The sequence below is a fragment of the Cebus imitator genome, unplaced genomic scaffold (assembly GCF_001604975.1).
Source record: "Cebus imitator isolate Cc_AM_T3 unplaced genomic scaffold, Cebus_imitator-1.0 Scaffold18, whole genome shotgun sequence".
NCBI classification, from domain to species: domain Eukaryota; kingdom Metazoa; phylum Chordata; class Mammalia; order Primates; family Cebidae; genus Cebus; species Cebus imitator.
In genome coordinates this window covers 3546068-3573754 of record NW_016107333.1, presented here as the reverse complement: position 1 = coordinate 3573754, position 27687 = coordinate 3546068, and the positions used below count along the sequence as shown (strand labels likewise).

At 50.2% G+C, this 27687-nt stretch overlaps 1 protein-coding gene across 1 annotated transcript in view; it reads right to left on the bottom strand.

Moving 5' to 3' along the window:
• Window positions 1-27687, bottom strand: part of KIAA1755 (KIAA1755 ortholog) — a 48487-nt gene that overhangs the window by 15098 nt on the left and 5702 nt on the right. The window contains exons 2-7 of the mRNA XM_017512156.1: window positions 19301-19498; window positions 13684-15031; window positions 12467-12664; window positions 4583-4706; window positions 1247-1340; window positions 257-343 (exon numbers count right to left, since the gene is read on the bottom strand). Coding sequence (XP_017367645.1) covers window positions 257-343; window positions 1247-1340; window positions 4583-4706; window positions 12467-12664; window positions 13684-15031; window positions 19301-19498 — 2049 coding nt within the window. The remainder of the gene's footprint in view (window positions 1-256; window positions 344-1246; window positions 1341-4582; window positions 4707-12466; window positions 12665-13683; window positions 15032-19300; window positions 19499-27687) is intronic.

The window sequence follows — 27687 nt, the reverse complement described above, 5'->3', positions numbered from 1 at the left end:
TCGATCATGTGGTGGCACCCGCCAGGGGTTGCTAGGACTGCCAGAGAGAGGTCATTCTGTGACTGATTTCACAATGCCTGCTATGGAGCGATACTGGGGAGTGGTAGCACTCACCCCTCATATTTATTGCCCTACGCTAGATTATTCCAAGGCCTCTTCTATCTCATGAATTCTGCAGCTCTTCCTCTCCTTAACCCCAGCTCCCCTCGAGCCCAACAACTCCCCTCCTCAACCGCCCACCCTGCGTCCCCCTCACCTGGATGTCAAGCAATGTCTGCAGCTGGAGAGCCACCTCCTTCTCCCCCAGGAAGAGAACAGCTCGGATGGAGGCTGGGACCTGAGCCTGTCAAAGAGAACCACTGCAGAGCTGCTTCTCCCAAACCTTCAGGGAGCCTCACACACTGATTTCCTCCTCCATCCCCTGTAAGATGCAGGCAGATGAGCCCTAAGGACAGGGTGGGGTCCCCCCATGACTGGGATCTTTGTGTGTTATGTTTGGATCAGGAATCGTTGGATGGATGTCATGAGGGCAAAAGGTTCAAGCTGTGTTGCAAACCTTTCTAGATGACCCGCCCCTCCGGGCCTCTTTTTGTCCATCTACAAATCGAAGGAGGTCCAACCATAAGGTAAACAGATGCAGGACCTCCATGGACTCTGCTGCCCACCATGGCTGGAGAGGAATCTCTTCTCTCCTCCCTTCTCAGCTCATGAGGTTTATGTGATCGAAGTCTGAGCCAGTCAGTGTGTTGCATTCACCCCCAGGCCACACGGTTGGGTGTGCAGGGACTCCTAAACCAAACGTAACTGAGACACAAAGACACTTTTGCTGACATCTCTGGGAAAATAATCTCTCACTTTTTCCTAATGGATTTAAAGGAGAGACCAGGTGAAGTCAGAGCTGCTGGGAGCCTTTCTGCCACCAAGGGGCATAGGGTGGTTATGTGAGAATGGCATTCTCCCAAGAGAATGGGGCCAGAAATGGAGAGAGAGAAACCAGGTTCTAGTGACAATATCTGAGATCCTGGATCAAGCCATACTTGAAGCTGGACTTGGCTCCTGGACTGTCCAGTGACATGAACCAATGAGCTCCAAGCTTGTCAGGGCTGAGTTTTCTGTTGGCTGCGGTAAAAGTCCCTGCCTGAGAGTCCTGGTCCCAGCCCTAAGCACCCCCAGGCACTGTGAATGTCAGGAGGCGCCTGGTGGCTCCCAGGACTTACTAGGCTAAGGCTCTCCACCTCCCACTCACCTGAGTGGCCTGCAGGGCACTGACCAGACCAGGCTGTGGGGGCTGTTTCCTGGCATCAATCAGGACCACCAGCCCCTTGGCTTTATCTTCAGGCCTGTGGGTGGTAAACAGAATAGGCAGTCTTGCTGGATGGCCTAGTGGAAAGTGAGAGAATCTGGCTGCTAGAAGCTTTGATTTATTGGTAAACTCTTCATTCTACAAGAACAAGTTCCAATGCCCCTTCCAGGAAGCCCTCCATGGTTCTTCTCCAGGCAAAGCCCTTTGCCTTCTCTTTGGTGCTCCTGCAATACCTCAGGCAGCCCTAGTTTATAGCCCTGCTATTCCTAATTCTAGCAACTAACCCAGGTACAATGGGTGAGTCACTTGGGACTCACACACTCTTTTTGTGTAGGCAGAATCCTTATTTTGTTCATGAATACAACTCCCTTCAAAAAGCCATGTTCCCCCAGGGCCTGGCTTCTGATTGGTTGAGGCAACAGTAGTGACCCAATTCCTCTGGCCAGTGATTGGTTTAGATGGGGGAGGGTCATGTGACATTTCTGGCCAATGAGATGTGAGGAGAAGTTTTCTGTGGAAAGGGGCTTCTGGGAAAGACATTCTGTCCTTTAAAAAGTTCTTACAAAGAGTTATGAGGCAGAGACATAGAATGATACATTTCCTTAACAGACAAAACATTTTGACGGGAGTATCTGTTGATTGCAGCCAAAACGCCCTTGCAGGTTCAGTCAAATTGCAATGAGCTTACAGTGGGCCACTTTTCAGTGACTATCTTAGGATTTTCCAAACTCTCCCAATTGTCAAGACTTGTTAAAATACTGATTACTCACCTCACTGCTCCCCTATCCCCACCCCTGTAGCCATCTGGACAGTGGGTACAGGGTAGGCCAGGGAATCTGTGTGGTTCCAAGCACTCTCTGCCAGTCTGATGATCAGGCAGGACTGAAAAATAGCCCCCAACTGCCGTCAAGCCTTATAACCCAGTCAGTGCACAGATAACACTCGAGGTGGCCCAGTGGGAGGATGGAGCTGTGGTGCTGCCATCATTACCTTGTGGGCTGGGCAAGCTGTTTCATCCCCCTGAGTCAATTTAATCATGATAGTACCAGCCTTATGGGCTGTGGTGAGGACTGATGAATTCATTCGTGTAAAGCACTCAGTGGCTGCACAGAGTAAATGGGATGTGAATATTAGCTATGATTATCCTAGAAGGGGAAACGGAGGCACAGAAAGGCCCAGTGGCAGACAGCGAGAGGAGACTCTGGGAGGTGATTTTAACACTCTGACTTTATGTCCTCGCCTCCCTCTGGTGATGCCCATGCTGGACAGTGATTTTTTCCAGACCTGTCTCTGCCACCAACCTGGAGGCCCGTAGAAGCCAGGGCCCTATGTGAGGAGCCTCTGTCCCTAGCACCATGTGGCATGAAGCCAGGCCCAGAGCAGGGGCCCAGCCAATGTTCACTCAGAGCACAAGTGGAGAAAACCAGCCCAGCACACAAGCACCTAGTACGCACTGCACGCCACAGTTTACACCCTCACGCCCCCGCATCCCTGCCACTTGTGCCCAGTTTGGTCCTTAGAGCCCTCTTGGTCGTGCCCTTTATTCAGGCAAGCTTTAGGGCAGGGGCATTATTTTCCCATGGTTGCATAGCAAGTTGGTGGGATCCCAGAGCTCTGTTTACCATACTAGTCACTTTTTTTGTTTGAGACAGAGTCTCGCTCTGTCACCCAGACTGGAGTGCAGTGACGTGATCTCAGCTCACCGCAACCTCCACCTCCTAGGTTCAAGCAGTTCTCCTGCCTCAGCCTCCTGATTAGCTGGGATCACAGACACGCACCACCACGCCCGACTAATTTTTGTATTTTTAGTAGAGACGGGGTTTCACCATCTTGGCCAGGCTGGTCTTGAACTCTGACCTTGTGATCCACCTGCTTTGGCCTCCCAAAGTGCTGGGATTACAGGCATGAGCCACCGCGCCTGGCTGCTGGTCACTTTATAGCACAGAAAAGGGGGTCCCATCTCCCACTCAGTCCAGAAAAGCATTCCACCTTGGACAAGAAAAAAAATTGTCACTGGCCAGCAGGTGGCAGTGATGGCTCCAGTGGGATGGGATGCATGAAGAAGGTTCCAGAGGGTTCCATCACCTTCCACCACTTACCCTCAGAAGCAGACCTTTAGGTTGGGTTGGGGATTATTAGCTAGTCCTGAGCAGCATCCGCTCTAAGACTGCCCTGGTTGGAGGCTGAGTCCCAGAGGAAAAGAGGGTGCTTCTTTCCCAGCCAATCTATTACGTCTGAATGGTGGTGGGGGTAGGTGTATTAGGAGGAGCGTGAGAAATCAGCCTGAGTCCACTCATCATTCACTCATTTACTCACCCACTCATTCTTTCACCCTCTCATTTATTCATTTACTCATTCACCCTTTCCTTTGTTTATTCAAATATTTATAATTCAGTTGACAGCTCAATTATCACTTCCTCAGGGAAGCCTTCCCTGATTTTCCAATTGAAATTAACATCCCCTATTATTCTCACTCTACAACAGTGGTTCTCAAAAGTGTGGTCCCAGGCCCAGCACTGCTATCCTGGTGATAACAGTATCACCAGGAAATTTGTTAGAAATGCAGATTTTCAGGCCCCACCCACCCCTCATCTACTGAATCAGAAAATCTGGGGGATGGGCCCCTGCAATCTGTTTTAACAGTCTACTGGGTGATTCTAATGCACGCTCAGATTTGAAAACCTGCTGGGCGTGGTGGCTCATGCCTGTAATCCCAGCACTTTGGGAGGTAGAGGTGGGCAGATCACCTGAGGTCAGGAGTTTGAGGCCAGCTTGACCAACAGGGAGAAACCCCATCTCTACTACAAATACAAAATTAGCTAGGCGTGGTGGCGCATGCCTATAATCCCAGTTATTTGGGAGGCTGAGGCAGAAGTATCACTTGAACTCAGGAGGCAGAGGTTGCAGTGAGCTGAGATTGTGCCATTGCGCTCCAGCCTGAGCAACAAGAGCGAAACTCTGTCTCAAAAAAAAAAAAAAAAATTGAAAACCACTGATCTATAGACATCCCTCTTGTCTTCATCACACTGTGCTCCTGAAAGTTTCTTGGCCATGGCTTGTTTCTTGCACCCTGTCCGCCTCTCCCACCAGCCTGGCAACCGCCCGACGGCAGGGACTGAGCCTGTCTTGTTTCTCCAGCGTCTGTCTGAGGACGGGCTCTGTGAACAGAGACTGGATGGAAGGACATGGACTCTCCACTCCACTCAGTGCCTAATCCAGGGCTCTGGGCCCAGAGGGCTAAGGTGGGGATGGAGCCATCGGGGTGGCCCAGACGCTTACCTGGGGATGGCGCACAGGTAGGAGAGTAGCTTGGTGACCTCTGAAGCTGTGCACCATGGCGCCTCCCAGTCTCCCTCTGTAGTTGACACCAGAAGCAGGGGCCGCCCGGCCCTGTCCCGGCCACCTGGAGGAGAGAGGGTGCACGTGGGCAGTGAAAACTTTGGTGGGGCCCTCTAGGGAACCTCTCCTGTGGCCTTCAGACCTTTGCCCATAATGGCTCCTTTGCCCGGAACACCCTATCTCCTTTTCCTTCTGTGAACTCCGAACTTCTACTCATCCTTCGAGACCCAGCTCAAACGCCGCTTCCTGAGGAAAGTCTTCCCGGAATGTCTTCTGTGCAGAGTACTCTCTCGGTATAGGGTACCCGGGCAGGCAAAGCTCCTGGCACGAGCTCTGGGGTCACACAGAAAGGGGTCAGGTCTCCACTCTGCACTGACTCACTGTGTGTCTGTGGGCAAGTGGGTGCACCTCTGAGCTTAACAGATGGGGATCTGTTAAGGGGGGGGAATAATCCGCTGAGCTTATTAGGTTATTTCGAGGATGGAATCAGTGCCTGAGCTGCACTTCACACACAGCAAGAGCTCAAGTCGGTGGGATCCCAGACTGAGCTGCTCAATCACTGGTTGTCACAGTGATCACTGTCTCTGTTCTCGTCTCCAGTCCACGGGGTGGTGAGTGTCCCGTGGCCACCAGCTCACTATTTCTTCTTGCAGACTTTCAACCCTGCGTTCCCGACAGGCTATTTCCTGTTCCAGAAATCTGGGCCTGTGCCTCACTCTCCCCACAGGGGTCATGAGGCTGAGGCACCAGGGGCCAGCACAGCCCATCCTCACGGGGGTGGCGGAGAGGGGAGGGCGGGGAAGGACAGCAGCGGGGGAAGAGGCCCAGGCCTTGGGAAACCACGCCCGTCCCGCAGCCTGGACTCAGAGCCCTGCACTTCAGCCACCTCACTCCGGGCTGCCCTGCAATGACCACCAGCCGCTCCACGTGGGCACCACCCTCTACAGTGTGCAGAACCCTTCACGGTTCATGAGGCCTTGGACAAACCTGACCACCTTCACGAGTGCTGCCTCACAGGGGTCCAACCACCTGGAACATTCTTTCACATATGTCTTAGAATCTGACATAATATTTAAAATTAAAAATATATATATTTGTGGGTATATAAATATATATATGTATATATCAATGTTATATCCTGTTAATATTATGGATTTGATCGGTTTCCCAATCCCACTGACAAATTTCAAAAGGCATTTTGTTGGGGTTGAGAGGAGAGACTTGAATAGGAACTGGAAATCGATTAGTCTGAGGTCATTCTTTTTAATTTTGTTAGGGGGCCGGGGGCAGTGTCTCATGCCTGTAATCCCAGTACTTTGGGAGAACAAGGCAGGAGGATGGCTTGAGCTCAGGAGCTCGAGACCAGCCTGGGCAACATAGCAAGACCTTGTCTTTACTAAAAATAAAAAAATAATTAGCCAGAAGTGGTGATGTGTGCCTGTAGTCCCAGCTGCTCAGGAGGCTGAGGCGAGGTGAGATAATCGCTTGAGCCGGGGAGGTTCAGGCTGCAAGAGCCATAATTGTGCCGCTGCACTCCAGCCTGGGTGACAGAGTGAGACCTTGTCTCAAAAAAAAAAATTTTTTTTTAATCAAGTGCACTAATAGTACTGTGATTATCAGGGAACACATGAAGTGTTTAGGGGATAGAATATGAAGATTTATAGTATTTTCATAAATACTTCAGAAAAAATAGATGAAGATGACAAAATGTTAAGATTTATTAAATCTAGGCAATGGGTACATGGGTATTCATGATACTATTCTGTCTACTTTTCCATAGGTTGAAATTTTTCATAATATAAAAGTCAAAAAGAGGCCGGGTGTGGTGGCTCATGCCTGTAATCTCAGCAGTTTGGGAGGCTGAGGCCAGTGGATCACCTGAGGTTGGGAGTTCAAGACCAGCCTGGCCAAGATGGTGAAACCTCATCTCTACTAAAAATACAAAAATTAGACGGGCCTGGTGTCGCATGCCTGTAATCCCAGCTACTGGGGGGCTGAGGCAGGAGGATTGCTTGAGCCTGGGAGGCAGAAGTTGCAATGAGCCAAGATTGTGCCACTACAGTCCAGCTTGGGTGACAGAGCAAGACTGTCTAAAAACAAAACCAAAAAAAAAAGGTGAAGTCATTAAACCATGAGAAAATTGCACAACTTGTGAAGGTAGAGATGGTGAAGGTCTCTCCAAAATCCTATCGCAGCTGTTGGGTCCCTTGGGTCAGGAAATGCTGCATCATGCACCTGGGCCCATTTTGCTGATGAGGAAACTGGGGTGGGGAAGCAGCTTCCCAGTCCCCCATGGGCCCAGGTCCCCAAAGTCTCCACAAGGGTAGAGACCATGTCTGATTCACCCCCTGAATCAGGAGTGATGGTGAACCTTTGTCTGCTGTAAACCTGAGGCCTGGAGCTCAACTGCAGTTCTGACGGTGCTACACTCCCTTGCTCTATAACCTTCTATGGCTCCTTAAGGCCTTGAGGAGAAACTGCAAGCCTTTGGATCTGGCACTGAAGTGTCCTGGGCTCTGCACACTCTTCCACCCTCATTTCATAAACTAGGTGTTGGGGCGGAGCTGTGTCCCATCCCCCTCCAAATTTATACGTGGAGGTCTTAACCCCCAGTACATCAGCATGTGGAAATAGGGTGTTTAAATAGGTAATTCAGTTAAAATAAGATTACTGGGGGCCCTACTAGAATATGACCAGTGTCCTTAGAAGAAGACATTTGGACACAGAGGGAAGACCCCATGAAGACACAGGGAGAAGATGGGCATTTGCAAGCCAAGGAAAGAGGACAGAAGGAACAAACCCTACCAACGCCTTGATCTTGGACTTCCAGCCTCCAGACCTATGAGGTAACTAATCTCCATTGCTTAAGCCACCCATGTTCTGGCAGTCCTGGGAAACTAATATACTACGTCTCCCCTTGCCACCAACAACAGATGACAACACCCAGCTTTGTTCACCCTATTCCTTTTGCCAGGTATGCCCTACTGTCCTATCTCCATCTGGTGAAATCCCCTCATCTTTCAAAGACTAGCCAAGATGCCACCTCCTCCAGGAAGACCTCCTTACTGCCTTCCCTCTTTAGAAGCCTTTCCCCAACCCCAGGTTCCCAAAGCAAATGTAGGCCTCGGTGAGATCCTGCAAGTCTGAGAGCCTCTTATGGGTGTGCACTGGCTCAAACTCATTGCTCTATCCCCATGCTCAGTGCAAGGCTGGGTAATCAATGTCTGATGGATGCATGAAGGAACGGAGGGTTGGAGCAACACCTCTCAAACTTCATTGGCCTAGGGATCTTGCTGGAATGCAAATGCTGGTTCAGCAGGCCTGAGATCCTGCCTCTCCCTGGCTCCAAAGTCAGTCTGATGTAGGCGGTCCCCAGACCACACTGTGAGCAGCAAAGGGCTCACACACTCAGGACATTCCATACCGGGACACGATGGTCATGCGATTATGTGTCTGGTTCACATGTCTGGTTCCCCACGCTGCCTGGAACAGGGCCCTGCACACACCCAGTGCCAGCTGTGGTGTGATTACAGCAAGGGGCAGTTATCCACCTGATTTGTCTTCAGCTGGGCCAAGGGGACCCCTTTGCCCCAAACATCATCCCTCACCTAATGGCTGGCGCTGAAATACCATCATTGGCATCTCAGAATCTTGGCTTGAAGCTGTGCCGTTCACAGATATCATGAGCCTCAGGTGAAAATAAGGGTGGGAAGTTGGGTGGTGGGTAAGTCGGGGTTACCAAAAGTTGCTGAAAAATGTGTTGCGCCTGTCAGCAGCGTGAGTCACTCCAAGTCTGGGGAGGGAGGAATGGTAAATAACTGAATTTGCAAGCAACTAAAAGCATTTTTCATATTGAAACAAATGTGAATGTATTCTAGTTATGGATATTTAAAATGCATAGAAATTTTAAAGACAAAAAGGATTTCAAAGATCTCTGTGGAGCAACTGAGCACTCAGGGTGAGCTCTCAATCCCAGGGGCTCTGTTCATTCACTTCCGCATTAGAGATTTTCCAGTGAAAAGACAGAGAAGCTTTCTCCTAAGGCTTCGTGCCTGTGGCCGCTAATGCCCAGAACCTTGATTATGTTTCCTTACATGGCAAAAAAGACATTGCAGATGTGATGAAGGGCAGGACCTTGAGGTGGCGAGATTAGCTTGGATCTTTCGATCTAATCATAGGAATCCTTAAAAGCAGAGAACTTTTCCTGGCTTTGGTAGGAGCAAGGTGCCAAGATAAATGGAGGGTGAGGGAGATGCAACATTGCTGGCTTTGAGGCTGGAGGAAGGGGCCACAAGCCAAGGAAAGTAGTGGTCTCTAGAAGCTGGAAAAGGCAAATAATTAAGCCCTGCAGACACTTGAATTCAGCCCAGCGAGATCCATGTTGGGCTTCTAAGGTACAGAGCTATTAGAGAATACATTTGTGTTGTTTCACGTCACTAAGTTTGCAATAACTTGTTATGGCCACAATGGGAAACAAATACAGTGTCTATTAAACAAGCCCTATCCCTAGCATGGGAACAGACATTCACACCTGCGTGTTGATCAGCTTCTTTCCTGAGAACAGATCTTCATGGGAATTTTATGGAGAACAGGGCTGGCCTGGGGCAGATCTTGATCTTGGAGCACAGACTCTGGGGACTGTTTGTGCTACAAGGAAACTCCAGCAGAGGCTGGGGTGGATGCAGAGACACCGACAAGGAGATCACTGCAGCAGGCAAGAGACCACATTGGTTTGGACTTGGGTAGGGTGAAGCCAACAGATTCTGAATACAGTTGACAGTTAACAAATTGAGGATGAAGTCGTCATCTTTGACTGCCATGTGGAAAGGTGGGAAGGTTGGGAAGAGTGAGGTGTGGGGATGTGAAATCAGGAGCCCATATTTGGACATGCTAAGTTAGAGACGCCTCTGAGGCCTCCACACAGAGACATCGAGTAGTAAACAGCTGGATGGATAAGACTGGAGTTCATGGCCAGGGCCCCGGCTGGAAAAATCAGTGTGGGGGTTGTCAGTATGCAGAGAGCATTCACAGCAAATATTCCACCTCCTGAACAAGATCTCTTAGGAAGTGAGTGTAGATGGAGAGGAGAAGGGGACCAAGGACTGGGCTTTGGGGGCCCTTCAGGATTTACAGGTCTTGGAGATGAGAAGACAGGAAAGGAGGCTGCAAAAGTGTGGCCAGTGAGGTGGGGGGAAGATCAAATGGCAAGTGAAGGAAGACTTTCAAGAGGAGGAAGTGGCTGTCGTGCTAAATGCCGCAAAAGTGTCAAGGGTGATGGGGACTGAGAATTGACCCCTGGGTCTAGAAACATGGAAGCCACTGACGACCTTGACAAGACCCTATCTCAGTGGTGAGTGGGGAAGGGATTCTGATTAGAGTGAGTGGAATAGAGAAGGTGTGGAGACAGGGGACACAGACAGCTCCTCCGTGATGTAAAAGGGCGAGGGCGGTAACATGGGGGCTTAGAATGGCTCATGTCAAGCTGGGCAATATTGCAGCATGTTCTCATGCTGATGGAAATGGCCCAGAGCCAAAGACCCCCAGGAGGTCAGTGGTCAGGAATCGAACACAATTAGCTTGCACAATTGTGTGAACTTTTCCAGTTTTGTTCAGCTCGAGGGTACGCGTGGAAAGTTGAACCTCATGGAGGTTGGGATTTCTCCATGTAAGCGTGAAGATCGAAGAGAAAAGCAAGTGAGTGAGAGTGTTTGAAAGGAAGTGATTACAATGGTGACTCTGGACTCTAAGCTACAAGAAAGGGATGTGAGGATGTGACAGAGGGTGGAGGAGACATGATGGGGAAGGGATGTGATGGAGGGTGGGGAAACATGATGATGGGGAAGGGATGTGGTGGAGGGTTGGAAGACATGATGATGGGAAGGGATGTGGTGGAGGGTGGGGAGACATGATGATGGGAAGGGATGTGGTGGAGGGTGGGGAGACATGATGATGGGAAGGGATGTGGTGGAGGGTGGGAGACATGATGATGGGAAAGCGGAGTCAAAAGCGGTTGAGCCAATAGGTTCAAGGTCTTGGGAGTCCTAAAGATGATTAAACTTGGGGCCGTGGGTGAGCTGGAAAGAGAAGTGTAATGAAGGAGTGGGAGCCTTAACATGAAAACCAGGCAGGGAGCAGTGGGTTATGGAGGATGTCACGGGAGTAATGTGGCAAATGAGGACAAGATCATTAGAGAAGAGGACAAAAAACGGAGCAGAAGGAGCATGCGTGCGGACATTGCTCATTCAGCAGCAAGTGCTTTCTGCACATGTACTAACATGTACTGCGTATCAGGCATGTGGGGGTTAACAGAGCATGTTGCAACCCCCAAGAATTACAAGAGTAACTGCGGAAAGAGTGACAGTCAACCAGGTCCTATCTCCCTGTTCTCCTCCTCTTGAGGAGGTCCAGAGAGGGCAAGTGACTTATCCAAGGGCACACAGGGAAGTGATGAGAGAGTTAGAACTAAAATGAAGGTCTCCTTCCTCCCACAGCAGAGTCTTCCATGGACAAAATCTAAGCCCTTGGCACATGGCGGCCTTAAGAGGATCGTGAGATCCTTTGTGTACAATTAATGTGGGGACAAACAGCAGGAGCTTCAGCAAAGATGACCAGGAAAAAGACAGATAAGGTCCCCCAGGAGCTGCAAAAAGACAGGGCAGTGCCCAAAGTCCTGCAAAGAGGTAGAAGTCTGTGAAATAAAATGGTATTTCAGGACAGTCAGTCTCCTGAAAGCACTGGTTCTCTTGCCTCCAGATCTTTGCATATGCTGTTCCCTCCATCTGGAACACTGTTCCCAGCCCTTTGCCTGGATAATTCCTATTCATATTATAGGACTGGACTTTCCGTTACTTCCTCCAGGAAGTCTTCCTTGACCTCTCCTACCACAAGCTTGGGCCAGAGGACTCATGCGTGCTCCCACAGATCCCTGTCCTTCCCCACGGACACATTTTGTTTACACTGCGTTGCAATAATCTGTTGACTATTCCCTACCAATAGAATACAGGCTTCCTGAGAGCAGAAAACACATCCGACTCGTTCCCTTATGAATCCCCAGTGCTAAACCCAGGACCCAGTAAATATCTGTTACAACAATGAGGAAATATTAAACAGGAGTGATAAGACCTTCTGCATTGGATGCTACTACCCCAAACCCAGATCCTCGGCAGTCAGAGAACCCATCCCAGAGTCTGGAAGCATCAGCTGTCAATGGCTCACAGATGCCCCCTCTCTGAAGAAGCGCCCTGGGCTGAACTGGACCACTGGCTCCCCCGTCCCACCCATTCCAGGGTCAGCTCACAGTTCCTGCAGTTCATTAATGACGGACAGACCCGGGATCAGCCCACAGTTAGTGACTGACAGACAAGGCTTACAAAAGGCCAGTCCCCTGCGCCTTGAGCTAGAGCCAACTCTGTGGGGCGGGTCATGCCCCAGCGCTCTCCTGTGGGTCAGCCCACAGCCTTGCTTGGCTTCTTCCCTATCCTGAACCTCTCTCCTCCTTAGAGCCCCCTCCAATAAGTCACTTTTCCAAAAACCTCTGTCTCAGGCTCTGCTTCTGGGGACCCCAATATCCACTTTGGCTGCCTCAGTGATGGATGGACAAGTAGACGAATGGACAGACAGATAGATGTGTGGACGGACACCAACAAATTGCTTTCATCTATTCCAGCTGTCCCATGGGAAAGATGAGGAAACTGAGGCCCAGGGAGGCTTGGCTAGAACCTGGGCCTCCAGAGCTTTCCCTGCCTCCCTCCACCCACCAGCAGCTGAGGATGCTCTGGGGCCCCGGCTCCCTCCCCACCACCTTCTGTTTTAATCCCCTGGAACCTGGCAGGCATGCTATCCTGGAGCGGAAAACCTTGACACCCAGAGCCCCAATCCTGGGCTCAGGCCCTGGGGGCTCCTCCTCCAGGGTGGGGCCTCTTTCTGGGGAGCCTGCAGGAGCTTCTGGGAAAGCAGCCTTTTCCTCCGTCGGTGGGTGGGAGGCAGTGGCTGGGCCAGATGTTTTGGTCTGAGTTGTTCCGGCTGGGAAAAAGCAACAACAAGGAAAAGGATGTCAAGCAGAAGACCGGCTTTCTGGGCGAAATGTCTTCTCTTCTTCGGCTTACAGACGCTTACAACTAGAGATCTCTCCCCTGGGCCAGGCATTGCACCAAGCCCCCACTTCTAGCGTTACCCCTCCCCACACCTCACTTTTTTTCTTTAGAGACAGGGTCTCACTCTGTTGCCCAGGCTGGAATGCAGTGGCACGAACAGAGCTCACTGCAGCTTTGAATGCCTGGACTCAAAAGATCCTCCCACCTCAGGCTCCCGAGTGCTGGGACTACAGGCATGCACCACCACACCCAGCTTTTCCTTTTTTTTTCTTCCCTCTCCTCTCTTCCCTCCTCCCCCCTTCCTTCCTTCCTTTCCTCCTTCCTTCCTTCCTTCCTTCCCCTCCTTCCTTCCTTCCTTTCCTCCTTCCCTCCTTCCTTCTTTCCTTCCTTTCCTCCTTCCCTCCTTCCTTCTTTCCTTCCCTCCTTCCTTCTTTCCTTGCTTTTCTTCCTTCTTTCTTTTCCTTCTTTCTTGTAGTAGAGATTAAATGTTCCTATGTTTCCCAGGCTGGTCTCAAATTCCTGGCCCCAAGCCACTCAAATTCTCCCGCCTCAGCCACCCAAAGTGCTGGGATTACAGAATAAGCCACCACACCTGGCTTCTGGTGTCCCTTTGAACCCTCAAAATAACACTGCAAAATAGGTGACATTCCCATTGCAGAGATAGGGAGGCCTGGACTCAGGGAAGTTCAGTACTTGGCCAACATCGCACAGCCAGTGTGTGGCAAAGGTGGGGTGTGAACTCAGCAGTTGTAACACGGTCACAGTACCTTGCTCAATTCCAGACATATGAGACCTCAAGCCCATGAATACTAAATGCCACACTGTATACTAAACCCCTGAAGCTGAGCCAGCCCAGGTGGTCTCTGTCACTTACAACCAGAACCTCCTGAAATGTAATCTCAACCAGACAATAACCCCTTTGTATAGCTGAGCATGTGGTCATCTTACCTTTCCCCAAAGATTTGGCTCTGTTGGGTTTAGGGGAGTAGAGGGAACACAGAACTTTCCAGGGCCCATCATGCTGGAGTGAGGCTTTCTCTGGGGTCACAGAGGGTTGCCTCTGCCCTTTCAAGAAGGAGAATTTGAGCCCAGGCATGGGGGATTCAGGGGAGGAAGTGTCTCTGCTAGGACAGGGCATGGGCTTTGGAAGTCTCTCATTTCTCTGTTTGGTCTTCACCTCCATCTTTGTTTCAGAGGCTGGAGCTGCAGGAGAAGCTGGGGACAAGCGGGGAGAAGAAGCCTGTCTTGGTCCGGGCCTGAGCTGCACCATGCTCTCTGGGTTTCCTGGAGGTCCCTGTATCTTGGAGGCATCTGGCTCTTGTGAGACACCTGCCCCAAGGCCAGAAGCAAAGTCCAGTGGGTCCTCAAGGACATTCACGTAGGACCCTTGGGGCAGCCCTTCTGAGTCGTGGGTGGGTACTTTGTGATTGACCTTTCTCTTCAAGCCCAAAATGCAGGGCTCCTCCTCTGAGTTTTCTGGCTTTGTGCAAGCCCGTTTTCCCAAGGAAGGTCCTTCATTGGCCTCTGAGACAGGCAGTATCTTTTGAGATAAAGAAGTTTCCTTAGTTCCAGATATCTCCTCTAGTGCCTCAGAAGCACACCCACTGGATGTGCCCACCTCCCTACTGGGAGACTCTCCTCTGCTCTCTTGGGAAAAGCCTAGGAGAGCCACGTAGTCTCCCTCTAAGTTCTGGGTGACCACCTCATCCATCCTGAAGGCCACCTCCCCAGGCCTGGCTTGCTCCACCTTGATGAGTCCTGGATACTTGCTCCCATATATCCTGCCCTCACCCTTGGCCAAACTCTGGGCAAGAAGCACCTGGTTGTCTGGGGAGCTGGCCTGGTGCAACTCATGAGGGCTGCTCACATCCAGTGCCTCAAATGGAAGGGACCCCCAGGCTGGGCAGAGGGTATTCACTACTTGGGGTCTGTCATCCACAAACTCTGGGCTGGTTATCTTGGTCCAAGGCACAGGTGTAATCCCATTTTCTGATGCTACCAAGCAGTTTTGTAGAGGATTTCCCTCAAAGTCGCTGTTGATGGCCTCCAGCCATTCTTGGGTGAAAAGTATAGGGTAGGCTGGCTCAGGAACAGGCTTCTTGTCCACCGTGCGGAGGTCTAGGGAGAGGCATTTGATCATGATGCAGACGGACTGCTCCTCCTGGGGCTCCACTTGGAGGTAGAAGTCACCCTGGCGCAATAAGAGAGGGTTGAGGGGTGCCAAGTGGACCACCACTTCATCCCTCAGACAGAGCGGCCAGCCCTCGTGTAAGAAGAGGCAGTGTGAGTAGGGGGCCTGTGGAGAGAAGAGGACGGCATCAGAGAACCTGGCCCTGAAAGGCTCCACCCTTGGGTCTGCTCCTTTCCCTCTCCCATGTGGAATCTGGAACAGATCAGGGACTAGGATGAGGCAGCATTTAAGAGGCACTCACTGTCAAGGTTGTGTAAAGGTTGCCTCTCCTGCCCCACCCTAATCCTGGCCCTGACCTTGGAAATAGTTGCTAGCCTACTGACCCAAGTGAGAAAGCTCAGAGCACCATGCACTAGTTAGTAATTGGCTTTCCCAAGTGGTCCCCTGGCTTGGCTCATGCTCTCTTCCTCTCCCCGTGTATCCAGAACATTTCCTCACCCAGCTCAAGCTTTAGCTCACCATTTTAAAGCCAAGGAGACATGGTTTAGACAAAGGTCTACCTCGCTAATTCGTGCAAATTGCTTAACTTCTTTGAAACCCAATTTCCCTACCTGCAAATAGGGTAATAATACATGTCAGTATTACTGGGTTGGTATGAGGATTAAGTGAGATTATACAGGTGGGCCTTGATTTATGATGGGGTTACATCCTGGTAAATCCACCATAAGTTGAAGATATCATAGGTCAAAAATGCATTTAATGTACCTAATCTACAGAACATCATAGTTTATTTAGACTAGCGTATCTTAAGTGTGCACAGAATGCTTACATAAGCCTACAGTTAGCCAAAAATCATCTAACACAATGCCTATTTTATAATAAAGTGTTGAATACCTTATGTAATTCAGACAGTGTACTGAGGGTGAAGTACAAACAGTGTTGAATGAGAAGTCAGGGACTCTGATCCTGCCACTAACTTACCAGATGACCATCTACTTTTTCCTGACCCAAAGGTTATTCTGGGCCTGAATGTTTATTACTTATTTGTTTATTGTTTGTTTGTGTACTTATTTCTCATTAATGGATAACAACATGAAGGTTTATTTGTTAATTATTTCTTTCCCATTAATGGATAACAACATAAGGTGAAGCAAAACTTAAAATTTTTTTTTTTCCTTTTGGAGATAGAGTTTTGCTCTTATTGCCCAGGCTGGAGTGCAATGGCGTGATCTCAGCTCACTGAAACCTCCACCTCCTGGATTCAAGCGATTCTCCTGCCTGAGCCTCCCGAGTAGCTGGGATTACAGGCATGCAGCACCATGTCCGACTAATTTGGTATTTTTAGTAAAGATGGGATTTCTTCATGTTGGTCATTTAGGCTGGTCTCAAACTCCCGACCTCAGGTGATCTGCCCACCTCAGCCTCCCAAAGTGCTGGGATTACAGGCATGAGTCACCACGCCCAGCCAAAAAAAAAATATTTTTGACAGGAGTTGCCAGCAATTCCCTATATAGGTGGGCACAGCTGGTCATTCTGCAACAGGCTGTGACCCAAGTGCTCTCTCTCAGTTGAGCCTCTCTACTGGGCCGCACAGGACCAGTGTTCAACAGTGACACCATGTGGCAACAACGGAAACATCCGCTTCACTGGGCTGACAACAGGTCTTTCTTTAACTAGCTTTTGGAAAAGTCTGAGTTCTGTGGATTGTAAGTCCCAGTCAATCTTACATAATTTGGATGAGTGTGTGGGAGATGTGCAGAGAGTGACACTGAACTTCTGCTAACTAAGCAGGTGTTTCCTGGAATTACTGACTGGGGAAATGGTGAGATCTGACCACAGTTTTCTCTCACGTTGATAAACCCATTTATACCAGTTATATTGTAGATTGGGCTGACTCAGAGAAGCTTAATAGCCGTAAGCCTTCATGAGTCTGTAGGTTTCTCCACCCTTTTCACTTAGCCCTCTTGGGTTTGTAGCATGCCTTCTTTCTCACCTTCTCATTGAAGGAGAAAAAATCAGCCCAGCCATTTTTTTGCAAACAACAAAGCACCATAGTGATGCTGGCTTTGGTCATTTCATTTGACTTTCACAGTAACTCAGTGGTGTAGGCAGTTCAGTCATTATTGTTCTTATTTTACAGATGACGTGACTGAGGCTCAGCGTGGTGAAATATTTTGCTCACAGCCACACCGCTGATAAGCAGCAGGGACTTGGATAAGGCCTTCACATTTGAAGTCAGCTGTATCTGTCCCCAAGCCCCACCAGACTTTGTGTGAATGTGGCTACCTCTGGGTGACGGTGGCTGGAGGGGCAGACTTTGAGGCTGTCATGTTCCTATTTCAGATGGAGAAACAAGGAAGTGGGATGGCGATAGCCAATAGCTCCTGGGCACTTGCTGCATGCCAGAGTCTGCCCTAAGCCACAGTGTGTCAATTCTATGTGTTAGGTGCTGTGTTGTTAACATTTCTGCTTGACACTTAAGGAAACTGAAACTCAGAGGGGTGACATGGATCTCCCAAGTTTACAGTGATGAGCTTGGATTTGAACCTGGGGCATCTGACCCCAGAAGCCATCCTGTTAATTCCACATGACTTCCCCTGCTCCGAGGTGACACATATTTACCTGTCATGACAATTAGATTAAACTCACCTACAAGGAACAATAAAGATGTGAAAGGTTGTGACCTTGAGGAAGGGGCCAGTGCAAACGAAGTTTAAATGGCCAAATAAGGGAAGTGGGCAATAATCCCAGCACTTTGGGAGGCCGAGGTGGGCGGATCACCTGAGGTCGGGAGTTTGAGACCAGCCTAACTGACCAACATGAAGAAACTTCGTCTCTACTAAAAATACAAAATTAGCCAGACATGGTGGTGCATGCCTGTAATCCCAGCTACTCAGGAGGCTGAGGCAGGAGAATCGCTTGAACTCAGGAGGCGGAGGTTGCAGTGAGCCAAGATCACACCATTGCACTCCAGCCTGGGCAACAAGAGCAAAACTCTGTCTCCAAAAGGAAAAGAAAATTATTTCAGGGAGAAGAAATAAGGATGGGGGAGCATCTACATGAAACAGTGTCATGGGGAAGTGGCTGCAAATGTTTCCATGAGAAGCCCCCTTCTTCTCCAATATCAGTTCCCCTGTATTGAACTAATTCTATGAGCCAGGCTCTGTGCTAAGCATGTAAAATAGATTATCTCACTTTCCTTCTGGTTCCTAACACTGGACTTTTAGCTGCCACATTCAATTTATTTCTACCACTGAAATGATGCACACAGTCCCTCCCTTCCTTGCTGCTTCTGATGAGCTGTGTCCCCGGCAGGAAGTGAGCAACTCAGGACAAGCTGATGGGACCTTAGGCTGATGACAACTCAGGACAGGCTGATGGGACCTTAGGCTGATGACAACTCAGGACAGGCTGATGGGACCTCTTTGTGATTCTTGAGGCCGGGGTACCAAGAGGGTGGGCATTAATAACAGAGCAGGGAACAGTCGGGAAAGCTCAGAAGGGAATGGCAAGTTCCTGCAGTGGTCATTGGAAGGCTCATATCCAATCTCTCATCCTTTTCTGAAAACAACTCCACCCTCTGACCGTAGAGGTAGACACGTGACTCAAGCTTGGCCAATCTTGGCACCCCGCTTCTCTTGCCACAGTGATTGGTCCAGGAGTGGACATATGACCCAAGCCTGGCCAATCAGGACCCTTTCTTGAGATTTTTTTCTATGTGTAGTGGATGGGAAAGAGTTTATTTTCCTCTCCTAGAGCTTCCCTGGGCTCCAGCCTTGTGGGAACACTTAGCCTGAAAGAATGATGCCAACAAGCAGCGAGAAGCAGAGACTTGGGACAGAAAGGGTCTCCAAAGGGTTTGATCGGTGGATCAGCTGGGGCCTGAGGCCTGATCCACCATTTCCTGGGCTGAGTAAGGACTCTCATTTGCAGCCAATGAGTCTGCTTAAAACAATTTTCCCTCCACTCTGCCTTGGCAGAGACCTCCCTGAAATCTGAGTTTGAAGGGGTCACTAGGGAAGAAAGCAAGAGTCCTGATGCCTCAGGAGCTCCAGGGAAGCTCTGGGACCTTCTCTGCTGTTTCCACTGAAGCTTCCCCACTTCACCCAAGGCACCTAGCAGTGCCCACAATGTCAGGGGCATGGGAGACTCCCCAGGGCCAGGGAGCCACCAAGAATGCCTTTATTGGGGCCTTCTTCTCTGCTGGTGACACTACAATGTAATGGACTCATAGATGTCACAGGGTAAAGCCCCCTCCATCTGGGGGCTGACATCTTCCCTTGGGCAAGCAATGGTACTTGGAAAACCACTACACACCTTCAGTTCTTCCCACGAAACAAGATACATGCCAGCCCACCTCCTTCCCTACTCGCCGCCAGCCCTGTGACTTTCTGGGACAGCTTGTCCCCTGGTCCCGTTTCCCTCTCAACTTACACAGGCCGCTTCTCGCACTTGCTCACACAGGCGCTTGGCAGGAATCAGGAAATCCAGAAGGAAGCTCAGCCCATCCCCCTGGAAGTCGGAGTCCAGGAGACGAAACACCTGACCCAGGACGGTGGGTGCTGTGGCCTCAAAAGGAGGATAGAGGCCAGCCAGGGCATGCTGGATGGCTGTGTCCAGGGATGGAGGGTCCTGTAGGGGACAGGAGGAGGGAGTGGTCATCGCAACAATAATAAGGGCACAGGCCACTTCACGTGACCTTCCAGGCCCCCTATGCCTAAGGCGTCTGCTGACTCGGACCTCCTCTCCCCCCTCATCCCCCTTGCTCACCACCGCCAGCCACGCTGGTCGTCTTTCCTGTTTCTCAAACACACTAGCCACAATCTCACCTCAGGGCCTTTGCACTGGCGGTCCCTCTGCCTAGAATGCTCTTCCTCAAGACAGACACATTCCCGTACCTCTTGTAGGTCTTTGCTCAAATGACATCTGCCGATCCAAGGAGACGTGGAAGAGTTGGGGCGGGGGGTGCATTCAGGTCAGGGGCAAAGAGAAAGAGGATTTTGACATTGTCTCAATCTGACCACCTGGCTGGCCTGCGGACCTGCAGCTTGAGGCTGAGCCACGAGGGAAACCCAGCCCAGATCAGACAGCCCCAGTCCACGTGCAGATGGGAGAGTGAGAATAAGTGATTGCTGTTTTGCCACTGAGCTTTGGGGTCATTCGTCACACAGCAATAACTGATACAAGTCCACGGCTGCAGACCGTGGAGCCGGCTGCCTCCCAGTTACCACCTAGATGTGGTACAACCACCATATATCAGACCCAACCTGGCAACTTCCCAAAGCTGCTCCTCCCTAGTCCTGCTTCAGCGATGACCCCACCACCAGCCAGGCTCCCAGGCCAGAGCTCTGCTCACAGCACTGCTTCTCCTCCTGCCTCCCGACCCACAAACAGCCCTCGGCGTGTCCCCCACTCCACCTCCTCTCCACCAACAGTCACCAGCCATGTGCTCCGCTCCGTCCCCTGCTCCTGCCCTGATCCAGGCTTCACTGCCTCTTCCAGGGAGGAATTCAGAAGGCAGCTCAGCCCAGCCCCCTGGAAGTCAGAGTCCAGGAGACGAAACACTGGGCCCAGGATCCAGGATCTCCTGACTCTTCCTTGGCTGCCAAATTCTGGTCTTCCTTACCACAGCCATTTTCCACCAGGACTCCAGAGTGACCTTTCTCAAATGCAAACCTGACCTCAGCAGTCTCTGCTCCAAACCCCTCAAAGTCTCCCACTGTCTTCAGGAAGCATCAGCCTCCAGGCATCCAGCTCCCCCGAGAGCCGGCCGCTGCCCTCGGTGCCTGCCTCCCCCCAGCCTCGCCGGTCCTCTCCGTGCTTCGGCCACAGTGGCACATGCCTTTGCCCGCTCACCTCCAGGCCTCCACACGTGTGGTGCCTTCCTGCTGCAAAGCCCTTCACTCCCACCCCTCCTCAGCTGGCCAACTCCTGGTTCAAGACTCAGACAGTTCTTGAGCACCCCTCACTGCCTCAGTGAGATCAGGTGTCTGCTTTTCTAGGCAGTGCCCTCTACAGGCAGGTGTAATGGGTAGAATGACCTTCAATGATCATTCTGCCCATTACACCTAATCTCAGGGACCTGTGAAGAGGTTACCTTACAAGACAAGGGCGAGTTAAGGCTACCGATGGAATTAAGTTTGCCAATCAGCTGTCTTTAAAACAAGGCGACCATCCTGGATTAGACAAATAGGCCCAGTGTAATCGCCAGGTGGAAGAGGATGCAGACGAGGGAAGAGTCAGAGGAAATGTGACTGAGCCGGGTGCAGTGGCTTACACCTGTAATCCCAGCACTTTGGGAAGTTGAGGTGGGAGGATTGCCTGAGGCTAGGAGTTCGAGACCAGCCTGGCCAACATAGTGAGCTCCCACCTCTTTATTACATTAAAAAATAATAAATAGGCTGTGTGTTGTGGCTCATGCCTGTATCCCAGCACTTTGGGAGGCCAAGATGGGTGGATCCCTTGAGGTCAGGAGTTTGAGGCCAGCCTGGCCAACATGGCAAAACCCCATCTTTGCTAAAAATACAAAAAGTAACTGGGTGTGGTGATGCATGTCTATAGTTCCAGCTACTCAGAAGGCTGAGGCATGAGAATTGCTTGAACCTGGGAGACGGAGATTTCAATGAGCCGAGATGGCGCCACTGCACTCCAGCTTGGGCGACAGAGCAATAATAAATAAAATAAAATAATAAATAAGCGGAAATATGATGATGGGAGCAGGATCGGAGAGATGTGATGTCGCTGGCTCGGAAGATGGAGGGGGAGCCAAGGAATGCGGGCGTCTCCGAGAAGCTGGAGAAGGCAAGCAAATGAATTCTCCCCTAGAGCCTCCAGAGGAGAAACAGCCCTGCCAAGACTTTGTTTTCGGCCCAATGAGATGCATGTCAGGCCTCTGATCTTCCATTACCTGCAAGATACTACACTTGTGTCGAAAGCGTGTGAGTATTTGCTGCAGTGGCACCAGGAGGCGCGCACAGCGAGCACTGGCTCCGTTTCCTCTCTGGGGCCTCAGTGTCTGCACAGGATCCGGCACAAACAGGTGCTTTGTAAATTTTATGGAAGAAGGAACAACATGTCCCTCTCTGAACCACATTTTTTCTTTTCTTTTTTTTAGAATTGACATGAGAGTCTCTGTCATCCAGGCTGGAGTGCAGTGGTGCTATCTCGGCTCAATGCAGCCTCAACTTCCTGGGCTCCAGCAATCCTTCCACCTCAGCCTCCAGAGTAGCTGTGAACCATAGGCACCCGCCATCATACCTGGCTAATTTTTGTATTTTTGGTAGAGATGGGATTTCACCATGTTGCTGAGGCTGGTCTTGAACTCCTGAGCTCAAGCTATCTACCCACCTTGCCTTCCCAAAGGGCTGGGATTACAGGCGTGAGCCACCGCACCTGGCCAGAACCACAATTTTTCTGTCAAATAGACAAGTTGGACTAGGCCACAGGTTTCTACTCAGGTATGGTCTTAGGACCCATGGGTCATGAGCCTCACAGATGGCCCAGCATTCTGGTGGCCCCAGCCTGGTTGCAAGCTCCAGGTCCACCTGTTTCCCAGGGGCGTAAAGGGAGATGAGAATAAATAAGGACTCCATGCAAAGGGAGCTGACTTAGGAGGGAAAAATCATTTTAGTAAATGAGGCCCCGAGGACAGAGAAATACAATAGAAACTCTGAGGAGGAGGAGGGTGACATTTCTCAATGCCAGCAAGATTCCAATGCCAGGATGGCGGCCCCCTACGCCCCGCACTGTGTGGGCTACACAGTGCTGGGCGCAGGGGGCCGCCATCACTATTTGTAGAATGAGTGAGTGAACGAATGAGTGTCCACAGCCCATTGTGAAGGAAACAAGGTCTGGACACTGCTGTGGCAGTGAGCTCAGAGAGGATGTGGACCCGCAGGCATTTGGTGCCGAAATGACACGTACCCTGGAGGTTTTACACTGAGGTGGGGAAGGGGCCTTCAACTTGGCAGAACAGGGAAAGTCTCTTCTGGCCTGGTGTCCTCTTCTAATCCCCCTAACCCCCACCATAGTCAAACCCTGACATTTCCCGCCCCATGCAATCCTGGGGGCAGCCTCCTCCCCTGCCCTGTCCCCGTCCCTCTCCCTCCCTCCTCTCCTGGGACATCGGCTCCAGCCTCGCTGTCCAGCCTTGAGTAGGTCCCTTCCCTCTCTGGGCCTCTTTCCTTGTGTAAAGAAAGCATATTGAAGCTGGGCTAAGCTTGTTTTGTTTTGGTTTTGGAAATTTAATCATTCATGATTACTTTTATGATTTGTAGCATCTCCTCATGCCATTTATACTATTAGTGCTTAGTATTTTTCTTCAAATCCACTCACTTTTTCAAAACTTACATAATTGTGTTTTTCAGTAAGCCTCTATCATCACAGTGGTTGTGTGAGGGCAGCCAGACTGCCCGGGTTCAAACTCTGGTTGTGTGTGCTGGCAAGTCAGACTTAACTCGTTGTGCCTCAGTTTCCTCATCTGTAAAACGGAGATGGTAATTACACCCACCTTAAAGAGTTGATCAAGATTGGATGAGATAACACACATGAATTTTCTGCCCAGGGCTAGCATTTAGTAGGTGTTCACTAACAGCCATCACTACAATTTCTGTGGTCATATTATTATTATTATGTGGTTTTAAGGAGCAGAGAGTTTAATAGGCAAGAAAGAAGAAAACAGCACCCCCTTACAGAGACGGAGGGGCGATTCGAAGAAAGAGAAAACCCCTGTGCAGCGGAAAAGCAGCTGCTTATATGAGGAGGCTGGAAGAGGCGGTGTCTGATTTGCCTAGGGCTCAGGGGATTGGTTTGCCCAGGCATGTCACTCATGCAGCCCACGGAAAAAACTGGTCCTCCCACCCTAGCCTTTTAATATGCAAATGTAGCAAGCCGTGATGTTCTACACACGTGGGGATATGTGGGGATATGGGGGGGCGGCCATGTGACCAGGCACATGTGGGGGCTGGGCAAGAAGAAGAGGGTGGGAATCACCATGTTTGGTTGGATCTGTGGTCAAATGATAATCGTTATTACGTCATCACTATAAATGAAAAAAATCAATGTAAACTGGCATAAATAGAATGCAACTCCAAAAATAAACTGATGATGCATTGGATGGTTTTTATTTCATTTATAAAAATATATTTATATATATTATTTATTATATAAAGTCTATTTTATGCTTACTGTTTTATTTCTTTGAAAATAAACTACTTTTAGAAATAAGAGTAAACCATGCAAATGAATAGTGCCACTAAATTCTAGGGACATCTGGTCACCTCTTGGAGGCTAAGGGAGTCTTCTCCCTTTCTTTCTCTCAAATGCATCAGAGAGATGTTGAAGACATCTTTTCACCAGAGGAAGGCCTTCTCCTTAGGTCTGCAGCAGCTCGGAGAATTTGAAAGGGACTGCCTGTCTCACCACATGGTTCCATGTCATTTAGTTCCAGTCTGTGCCATACCTTGTGTCTAACTAGGCCTACATTCCTGGCCCCTGTACCATGCTCATGACCTTCCGGACTGACCCGGGTAACCTCGTAGGTGCAGAGGGACAAAGAAAACTATCTGCTCACAGCAGTTATACCTGGGCAGGGGAGTAGAGGTGTGTGTATATTTCTATTTCTATGTCTTTGCAATGAGCCAGTTATTGTAATCTTTTCTGTTGTTGTTGAGATGGAGCCTCACTTTGTTGCCCACAACGGAGTGTCATGGTACAATCTTGGTTTACTGCAACCTCTGCCTCCCAGGTTCAAGCAATTCTCCTGCCTCAGCCTCCTGAGGAGCTGGGATTACAGGTGTGTGCCACCACGCCTGGCTAATTTTTGTGGCTGTAGTAGAGACAGGGTTTCACCATGTTGGCCAAGCTGGTCTTGAATGCCTGACCTCAGGTGATATGCCCACCTCGGCCTCCCGAAGTGCTGGTATTACAGGCATGAGACACGGCGTTGGGCCCCATTATAATCTTAAGTATCATTTTTGTCAAGTAAAACAAACAAATAAAAAGGACACAGGTTGATGCCTTTTAAACCTATATATGAGCCCCTATAACCACTCGCCCAGATTAAGAGACTTAACTTGTTGAGCTCTATAATCCAGAAAGAGCTTCATAATCCAGAAAGAGTATTAAATTCTAGGGACATCTGGTCACCTCTTGGAGGCTAAGGGAGTCTTCTCCCTTAGAAAGAGGCCCCTTGCCAGGTATCTATGTCATAACTGTGGTCTGCATCCTAACCTAGGGAGTCAGGTAAACTCTTTTGCCCTGATGTGCCTCAGTTTCCCCTTCTGCACATACATGGGATTCTGATTCCTAGCCTACCTCTCTCAGACGGTTGTTCTAGAGACACAGAAGCTAATGGATGGAGAGGGTCTTGGTTGGAAAGTCAAAGCCATTGCCACTGCTGTCACTGTTACTCATCCTGTCAGCCCAAGCCAGGTCCCAACCTCTGTGTGAAGCATCCTTCATCCCCTGGTCCCTCCCTGTGTCCACTGCTGTCACCCCAATAATAACAACTGTCTCCAGGCGGCTACTGTGCCCTGGTCCCCTTGCATTCTCTTGCTTAGCCCACACAACGATGCCAGGGGCCAAGTAGGAAAGACCCATTTTGCAAGTCAAGAAACGGAGGCTGATCTTGCCCAAGACCACAGAGAAGAGAAAGAGCCGGGACCCAACCCAGACTGGGGCCGCCAAGTCTGCCCAGAGCTGCCCCTGTCTCCTGCCGCCGCCTCTGCCTGGGGACCACCAGCTGTGGGGACTGACGATCCCAGCTACCTGTCCTTCCCAGTTTCTAGTGGAGCCAGAAGAAACTGTTTACCTCTCACAGAGCAAGGCTCACAGACTGGGACGCCCTTGGCTTTCACAAATTGGCTCGGTTTGCCACACACTGTTACCGTTTAAGGGGCAGCCAGTGAAAAGGAAGAATGTTTCAAGTTAACAGGGCTCCCAGCTCTTCGCCAGCACCTTACCCACCACGGGCCTGAACCCCAGGAGCTCATAAGCCATCCAAGTATTGGGGGAAGCACACCGGGAAGGGGCGTCCCAGGCGACTGCAGGAAGGAACGCTAGCCATTCTCATTCTCAATCCACCCGGCAGCCCAGCCTGGGACCACAGGAACCCAAACACCAGACGTGGGCCGCTCAACGTGATTTCTGTGAAACTTAATAGACGTGTTTCCATTCCTTCCCAGCGAGCGCAGCCCGCAGCCCGGCTGGCCCTTTAACTGTTCCCAAGCAGGAGCCAGCGAGTGTGAGGCTGAAAAGGAAGAAGACAAGCCACAGCCCCCTCTCCTGCAGCCCACGGCCAGAGAAGGAGCCACCAAGGGGACAGACAGAACGAGGCCTGAGCTACTGGCCCCTATACCATGCTCATGGCCTTCCAGACTGACCTGGGGAAGCCTGTAGGTTCGGACGGACTTAGGAAACTGTCTGTTGGCACGATTATACCTAGGCAGGGGAGTAGGGGCGTGTGTATACTTCTATTCAATGCCTTTGCAACGAGCTACTATTATTATAATCTTAAGTATCACTTTTATCAAGCAAAATAAAAAAATATAAAGGGCACAGGATGATGCCTTTTTACCCATGTATGAGCCCCTGTAACCACGTACCCAGATCAAGAGACAAAAGATCTCCGCCACTCCGGAAAGGGGCCCCTTGCCAGCCAAGTCTCCCACCCCTGACTATTGGAATTTTTTTTTAAAGAAAACAATGTCATACAGAACGATCTATAGTATGAGTAAAACCACATAAGCCTAGAAAAAAGTCCAAGGAGACATTAAGTAAAGTGTGAACTGCAGATACCCCGGAGGGCTGTGTGGGGGAGGGGCCTCGTGGGGCAGCCTTTTAATTTCCTTCAGAGTTTGGATTTTCCAAACATTCTGTAACCAGCTTGCATAGCCTTTATAATCAGGAGGGGAAAAAAACAAAAGTGTGAGTGTGTGCTTAAGCCTGGTTCCCTTTGTAAATGGTCTCACCAGATGTTAGCTGGAGCTTCTGAGATGTGGACTGAGCTTTTCTTAAAGGTCCAGATTTATCCATTTACTGCCACAGGGAAAGATTCTAGTAGCACTTAGCATACGCCACCTCCTTACTTGGGAAGAGAGGCCTGAGAAGAGCCAATACGGACAGAGTCCTAAGGCTACCTTCAATCTCTGCCCTGTTCCTTGGAAAGAAAATGCTTTGGGAAGGTGAGATTCTGCCCCTGACTCGCTGGGTGACCCTGGCTTCAGTTTCCCCATCTGTAAAAGGGAGGCACGGGGTATATCTAGCTCCAAGGGCCCTTCTAGTAGGGACATTCTAGAATTCGAAGTATAATCAGGGGCCGGGTGCAGTGACTCATGCCTATAATCCCAGTGATTTGGGAGGCCGAGGCAGGAGGATCCTTTGAGGCCAGAAGTTGGAGACCAGCCTGGCCAATATAGTGACAGCCTGTCTCTATGAAAATAGAAAAACTTAGCCAGGCATGGTACATAGCTCATGGTAGTCCCAGTTACTTGAGGTGCTGAGACAGAAGGATCACTTGAGCCCAGGAGGTAGACACTACAGTAAACTATGATCACGCTACTGCACTCCAGCCTGGGCAGAGCGAGTCCCCAGCTCCAAAAAAGAAAAAGTATAATCTAGTTCAGGAAGGTTTATTGCTGGGATGGGGTTTCTAAATGGGATCAGTTAATCTTCGGTTGGTGAGAAGGTATAAAACAATCTGTCTCGGCTGGGTGTAGTGGCTCACTCATGTAATCCCAGCACTTTGGGAGGCTAAGGCAGGTGGATCGCCTGAGGTCAGGAGTTCGAGACCAGCCTGGCCAACATAGTGAAACCCTGTCTCT